This window comes from Tupaia chinensis, unplaced genomic scaffold (assembly GCF_000334495.1).
Source record: "Tupaia chinensis unplaced genomic scaffold, TupChi_1.0 Scaffold000086_1, whole genome shotgun sequence".
NCBI classification, from domain to species: domain Eukaryota; kingdom Metazoa; phylum Chordata; class Mammalia; order Scandentia; family Tupaiidae; genus Tupaia; species Tupaia belangeri.
Window position 1 is genome coordinate 5,150,361 of NW_006159548.1, and position 7,500 is coordinate 5,157,860.

General features: G+C 45.5%; 1 protein-coding gene across 2 annotated transcripts in view; it reads right to left on the reverse strand.

Annotated features, from left to right (window-relative positions):
- CDKL2 (cyclin dependent kinase like 2) overlaps positions 1–7,500 on the reverse strand; it is a 62,309-nt gene that overhangs the window by 2,701 nt on the left and 52,108 nt on the right. For both annotated transcript variants that reach the window (XM_006142937.2, XM_006142938.2), the window contains exon 13: positions 7,301–7,389. In XM_006142937.2, coding sequence (XP_006142999.1) covers positions 7,324–7,389 — 66 coding nt within the window. In that variant the 3' untranslated portion in view covers positions 7,301–7,323. The remainder of the gene's footprint in view (positions 1–7,300; positions 7,390–7,500) is intronic.

A 7,500-nucleotide genomic window follows, 5' to 3' on the forward strand; every position in this document is an offset into this window, starting at 1 on the left:
AATCCCTTCTCCTCCATTCTCCTCTCGGGACCTTGGGCACGCACGCACACGCGCCCGGCGTGAGTTTTAAGCCACCAGGTCCGGGACGCGAACCGGGGTCGACTACGTGGGAGTCCAGCGACATAGCCATTACACTAACTGCTGGTTCCCAAGCCCAACCTTTTTTTTTTTTTTTGAGAGAGATTTTTGCTATAGAGCACATGTACTCGCTAGAGAGACAGAGAGACAGAAAGCAAGAAGTCACCTCCTCCCAGGGAGATGGCGACGCCGCAATCCCTTCTCCTCCATTCTCCTCTTGGGATTTTGGGCACGCACACACACATACCCAGCGTGAGTTTTAAGCTGCTAGGTCTGGGTCGCAAACCACACTCAGCCATATGGGAGTCCAGCAACGTAACTATTGGGCCATCTGCTGGTCCTATGAATTCAGGAATATAATGTCACGTATGCTAAAAACGCTTTGTAGAGGTTAACAGATTATCTGATTTACAAGCCCACCGGGCAACTGAGTGATGAGGGAGATAAGCATGTGTCCTTGAATACTTGACGCCTTAAATTTACATAAATATATGTAATAAAATACAGGAGACCTTTGTTATAGAGAGAGATTTTTGCTATAGGGCACACAGGAGAGACAGAGAGACACAGAAACAGAAAGCGAGAAATCGCTCCCCAGGGGGGATGGTCACACTGCAATCCCTTCTCCTCCATTCTCCTCTCAGGATCTTGGGCACGCATGCACACGCGCCCTGCGTGAGTTTTAAGCCACTGGGTCCGGGACGCAAACTGCGGTCGACCACGTGGGAGTCCGGCGACATAGCCATTATGCTAACTGCTGGTTCCCGTACCTCTGGTTTTTTGAAAGTGCACAGCTCCTTATCAGGAGTTCTTATGTAACCAATCATGAGAGAAAGTTTTGGTTGAAAACACGGAGTCTTTAGCTGGCTACAGGATAGTTTATATTGTTTTTACTGTAATTTTTAGTTTACATAAAATCATTGTACCTCTTAGTAGAGGACAGTATAATTTTTCAAAGCATGTGTAAAGTGTAATATATAGACATATCCATCTTCTTCAACAATGAACACACGTTATGTTGTGTATATTTTAAAATGGTTCTACTCAGGACCAGCAGATGGTGTAATGGTTACATCGCTGGACTCCCACATGGTCCACCACAATTTGAATACTGGACCAGGCTGCTTGAAACTTACATCACACGTGTGTGCATGCATGCCCAAAATCCCAAGAGGAGAATGAAAGAGAAGGGATTGCAGTGTGGCCATCCCTTGTGGGGGGTGATTTCTCGCTTTCTGTTTGCTGAGCACACGCACCCTATAACAAAAAAATCTCTGTTAAGGGACCAGCAAATGGTATGGTTATGTCACTGGACTCCCACATAGTCAACCATGGTTTGAGTTGTGAACCTGGTGGCTTAAACCTCACACTGGGCACGTGTGCATGCACGTCCAAAATCCCAGGAGAAGAACGGAGAAGGGATCGTGATACGGCCATTCCCCCAGGGGGAGTTGGTGATTTATTGCTTTCTGTCTCTGTCTCTCTGGTCAGAGCACATATCCTATGGCCAAAAAACTCTCTAACAAAAAAGAAAAAGAAAAAACTCTGTTTTTTTTTTTTTTAAATAGTTCTACGCTTTTTGTTTAAAATATATGTATTGAATTTTCCATGCCATTTTTTACTCTGTGTGGTATCTCATTCCATAGCTTATCTATTTCATCTGTTTAGCTGCTTTCTTTTGTTAACTATTTTCTCCTGAAATCAGCCCCAATCTCCCACCCCTGCTTCCATTCTGCAGATTCTCTTTCTTGTTTCCTCTGCTGTGAAGATTTTAAATCACACTTATCTATTTTGGGTGCTGTTACCTGTGCTTTGGGGGTCATATTTAAGAAATATTTACCAACTTACCTACCCCAATGTCTTGAAGTATTTCCCCTGTGTTTTCCACAAGTAACTTCAAACAGTTGTATAGTTTTGGGCTTTATGTCAATTCTTTAATCTATTTTTAATTAGTTTTTGCCAATGATGAGAGATAGGCGTCTGGTTTCATTCTTCTGCAGATGGGTATCCCGTCTTCCATGTACCAATTATTGAAAACAATGTCTTTTCTCTACTGGATTGCCTTGGAACCTTTGTCAGAAATCAGTTGGTTGTATGTTGTTGGACTATTTTGGGATTCTCTACTCATTTCATTGGTCTGTGTATCTGTTTTTGTGTCAGTACCATACTGTTTTGATTTATAGCTTTAGAATGTATTTTGAAGTCAGGTAGAGAGATGCCTCTACCTTTATTCTTTTTGCATAGCATTGTTTTTGCAATTTTGAATCTTTTGTGATTCCAGATAAATTTCATGCTTTTTTTTTTTTCTATTTCCATGAGGAGTGTTACAGGTATATTGATAGAGATCTCACTGAATTTGTAGATTAGTCTACGTAGTATCAAAATTTTAGTCATATTGATTTTTCCAATCTAAGAACAAGGGATTTTGTTGTATCATTTTTCAATTCCTTTCCTCAATTTTTGTAGTTTTCATTATGGAGGCCTTTCATCTCTTTGGTTAGATTTATTCCAAGGTTTGTGTGCTTGCGTATGGCTTTTATGAATGAACTGCTTTCTTATCTATCTCAGTTCATTTGCTGTTAGTGTACAAAAATGCAGATTTTTGTAGGTTGATTTTGAAACCTGTAACTTTACTGAATTTATAAATAAAATAGAGGTTTTGGTTTTTTAATATTTATTTATTTATTTAATTCCATTTGTTATTATTATTTCATTTGACCAGAGAGATAGAAAGAGAGAGTGAGAGAGAAAGGGAAAGGGAGAAAGCAAGCTGCTAGGTCTGGGATTTGAACCGCAGTCGGCCATGTGGGAAACCAGTGCTTTCAACCACCATGCCACCTGCTGGCCCCAAAATAGAGGTTTTTCTATATGTGTAATCATGTTGTCTTAAGTACAGATCAGTACAGTTTCACTTCCTCTTTTCCTATTTGAATGTCTTTCACTGCACTCTCATGTCTGATTGCATTGGCTAGAACTTCCAATGTTGTGTTAGAAAGGAGTGGAGAAAGTGAACAACCTTGCCTTGTTCCCATTTTTTTAGTGAAAAAGCTTTGAATTTCCTGGGATATCTGTATCTTTCTCTAGACTTGGAGTTTTCAGATAATGCTTCATTAAATAGATTTTCTACAGGTTTCTCATCTCCTTGCTTTCTGCACATCTTTGCTCACTTAACCGTGTTTCAGATTTTCTACATGTTGTCTGCATTTTAACAGTTATGTATTTTTCTTCCTTTTGGATGTTTTGGGCTATTTTAAAAGTTCCATCTCAGGGGACCAGCAGTTGGGGTAATTGCTATGTCACTGGACTCCCATGTAGTTGACCCTGGTTCGAGTCCTGGACCCGGTGCTTTAAATTCACACCGTGTGCATGTGCATGCATGCTCAAGATCCTGAGAGGAGAATGGAAGAGAAGGGGTTGTGGTGTGGACATCCCCCTGGGGGGTGATTTCCTGCTTTCTGTCTCTCTATCTCTCTCTGTCTTTCTGGCTAGTGTACACGCCCTATAATAAGCAAAAACCTCCCCTCCAAAAAAAATTAAAAGTTCTGCCTCGGGACCAGCAGACGGCAGAATGGTTACACTGCTGGATTCCCACATAGTCGACCATGGTTCAGGTCCCAGACCTGGTGGCTTAAACTCACGCCAGGCACATGTGCATGCATGCTCAAGATCCTGAGAGGAGAATGGAAGAGAAGGGGTTGTGGTGTGGACATCCCCCTGGGGGGTGATTTCCTGCTTTCTGTCTCTCTATCTCTCTCTGTCTTTCTGGCTAGTGTACACGCCCTATAATAAGCAAAAACCTCCCCTCCAAAAAAAATTAAAAGTTCTGCCTCGGGACCAGCAGACGGCAGAATGGTTACACTGCTGGATTCCCACATAGTCGACCATGGTTCAGGTCCCAGACCTGGTGGCTTAAACTCACGCCAGGCACATGTGCATGCATGCTCAAGATCCTGAGAGGAGAATGGAAGAGAAGGGGTTGTGGTGTGGACATCCCCCTGGGGGGTGATTTCCTGCTTTCTGTCTCTCTATCTCTCTCTGTCTTTCTGGCTAGTGTACACGCCCTATAATAAGCAAAAACCTCCCCTCCAAAAAAAATTAAAAGTTCTGCCTCGGGACCAGCAGACGGCAGAATGGTTACACTGCTGGATTCCCACATAGTCGACCATGGTTCAGGTCCCAGACCTGGTGGCTTAAACTCACGCCAGGCACATGTGCATGCATGCTCAAGATCCTGAGAGGAGAATGGAAGAGAAGGGGTTGTGGTGTGGACATCCCCCTGGGGGGTGATTTCCTGCTTTCTGTCTCTCTATCTCTCTCTGTCTTTCTGGCTAGTGTACACGCCCTATAATAAGCAAAAACCTCCCCTCCAAAAAAAATTAAAAGTTCTGCCTCGGGACCAGCAGACGGCAGAATGGTTACACTGCTGGATTCCCACATAGTCGACCATGGTTCAGGTCCCAGACCTGGTGGCTTAAACTCACGCCAGGCACATGTGCATGCATGCTCAAGATCCTGAGAGGAGAATGGAAGAGAAGGGGTTGTGGTGTGGACATCCCCCTGGGGGGTGATTTCCTGCTTTCTGTCTCTCTATCTCTCTCTGTCTTTCTGGCTAGTGCACACGCCCTATAATAGGCAAAAACCTCCCCTCCAAAAAAAATTAAAAGTTCTGCCTCGGGACCAGCAGATGGCAGAATGGTTACACTGCTGGATTCCCACATAGTCGACCATGGTTCAGGTCCCAGACCTGGTGGCTTAAAACTCACGCCAGGCACATGTGCATGCATGCCCAAAATCCAGAGAGGAGAATGGAGGAGAAGGGACTGCAGCATGACCATCCCTCTAGGGGGTGATCTCTCACTTTCTGTCTCCTTCTCTCCAGCAAGTACAGGCACTCTACAGCAAAAATCTCTGTTAAAAAAAAAAAAAAGAAAATTCTGTCTTCAAGTTCAGAGATTCCCTCTTTGGTTTGGTATAATCTGCTGTTGATGCTCACTACAGATTTCTTTTTTTTTTTTTAATTATTTAACTTTATTTACTTATTTTATTTTGACCAGAGAGGGAGTGAGTGAGAGAGAGAAAAAGAGAGAGAGAGCGAGAGCAAGCCACGAAATCTGGGACTTGAACCATGGTTGGCTCTGTGGGAGTCCAGTGCCTTCAACCACCACACCACCTGCTGGCCCTGGTACAGAATTTTTTATTTCCTGTATTGCACTTATCAACTTTAGAATTTCTGTTTGTCTTTTTTTTTAAATGGCTATTTATTGAAAATCTCAAATGTTTTACTCATCTCCTGAAATTATCTGTATTCTCTTGTACCTCACTGCGTTTTTCTATGATCATATTTTGAATTCCATTTCTGACACTCCTGTGCTTTCTTGTATTTTATCTATTCTTTTTTTTTTTTTTTTTTGGAGAGGTTTTGCTATAGGGTGTGTGCACTCGCCAGAAAAACAGAGAGAGACAGAGAGACAGAAAGTGAGAAATCACCCCCCAGGGGAGATGGCCATGCCACAATCCCTTCTCCTCCATTCTCCTCTCGGGATCTTGGGCACGCACGCACACATGCCCAGTGTGAGTTTAAGCTACCGGGTCCGGGACTCAAACCGCAGTTGACTACATGGGAGTCCAGTGACATAGCCATTACGCCAATTGCTGGTTCCATATTTTATCTATTCTTAATGAGGAGTTAGTGTGGTCACTGAAGGGTAAATGTGTCCTCGGTTTTTCATATTTCTTATGTCCCTATATTGACATTTAGGCATCTGATAGAGCACCCATTTCTTCCTGATTTATGGAGTAGATTCTATATTGGCAGTATTTTTCTTTTAATTTGGTAATTATTTTTTCCTATGGCTGTGACTTCTAATGCTAGTTAAATGAATTATTTTGGCATGGTTCTGGTTGACATCATTGTATAGAAATCTATATTTTCAGAGATTACAGTAAGTGATTTCTGGCAGGTGGGATGGGCCAGGGCAGGGGCTGCTGATACAGCAGGAGGAAGGAGGCTGTGGAAAGGACCTAACTGGCTCGGGGTGGGTGGGGCCCCACTGGCCTCCTCTTTAAGGCCAGTAGGCAGTTGGGACTGTGTGAGCCCAGGTAGGGGGCCTCAGTGTTTTTCCAGGGTGAGCAGGGCTCAGGCAGTATGCCTTTAATGGAGTTCGGAAGGAGCAGGGGTCCAAGCAGGAGTACTCAAGGTAAGGGGCAGCAGGTGGAGCCCAGCAGGCCTCACAGGGTCTGGGGGGTTCAGGGATAGGTGAGGGACAAGCAGGGCCTGAGCCTTTCTAACAGGAGGCCCTGAAGGGAGTGGGCCCAAGTGGACTGAGTGGGGCCTTGGCAGGGGAGCCAGTGAAGCCTGGAGGCAGGTAGGGCGAAGTGAGACCCACACATGCCCACACAGGGCCTAGGGGAGTTGGTGAAGCCTGAAGGCAGGTAGGACCAAGTGAGACCCACACATGCCCACACAAGACCTAGGGGGTGTCAGTTCATGTGTCCTAGAGGCAGGTAGGACCAAGTGAGACCCACACATGCCCACATAGGGCCTAGGGGAGTTGGTGAAGCCTGGAGGCAGGTAGGACCAAGTGAGACCCACGCATGCCCACATAGGGCCTGGAGGTGTTGGTTCATGTGTCCAGGAGGCAGGTAGGACCAAGTGAGACCCACGCATGCCCACATAGGGCCTGGAGGTGTTGGTTCATGTGTCCTGGAGGCAGGTAGGACCAAGTGAGACCCATGCATGCCCACATAGGGCCTGGAGGCGTCAGTTCATGTGGCCTGGAGGCCATCAAAACCAAGCTGGGCTTGGGTAGAACAGCTCACAGGCCTAGCCACACAGACCTGAGTGGGCCTTTGCAGACCCTGGCAGGGGGATCTGTGAGGTCCTAACAGGAGTGGGGCCACGAGGTACTGAAGCATGTCCAGTTAGGTCCCAGGAGGGGCTTCTCACAGAGCCTAGAGGCCAGCAGGGCCCAAGTAGGTCGTACGCAAGAAACCCCACGAGGGTCAGAGGGGAGCTAGGTCTGCTGGGTCCAAGTGGAGCCCAGCCCAGGTTAGCCTGCAAAACCTGGAGAGGCAGCCTGAGAGGGGCTGGAGCTGAACAGAGTCTGGCAGTAGCAAGTGGAGCCTGAGCAGCCAATCCATAGTGGCCAAATGAAGGTGCAGAATTCTTACTGCTTAAGGTTTTACAGGTTACACAGCTCTAAGTAGGAAAAGTCAGACCTACCCAGTTCAGAAGCAAAATGATCCTCAGTGCTGGTGTTCCATTCCAGGCGAATCCCTCGCTGAATCATCTGACAGAGGAGACCCTGATACCTATAAATTAATAATCAAGCATCATTGGTTCTCAGTAGCTGCAAAAGTCCCACTCCCCACCACACCTTAATGGTCAAATACCAACTTTAGAATAGGGCCAGCAGATGGCAT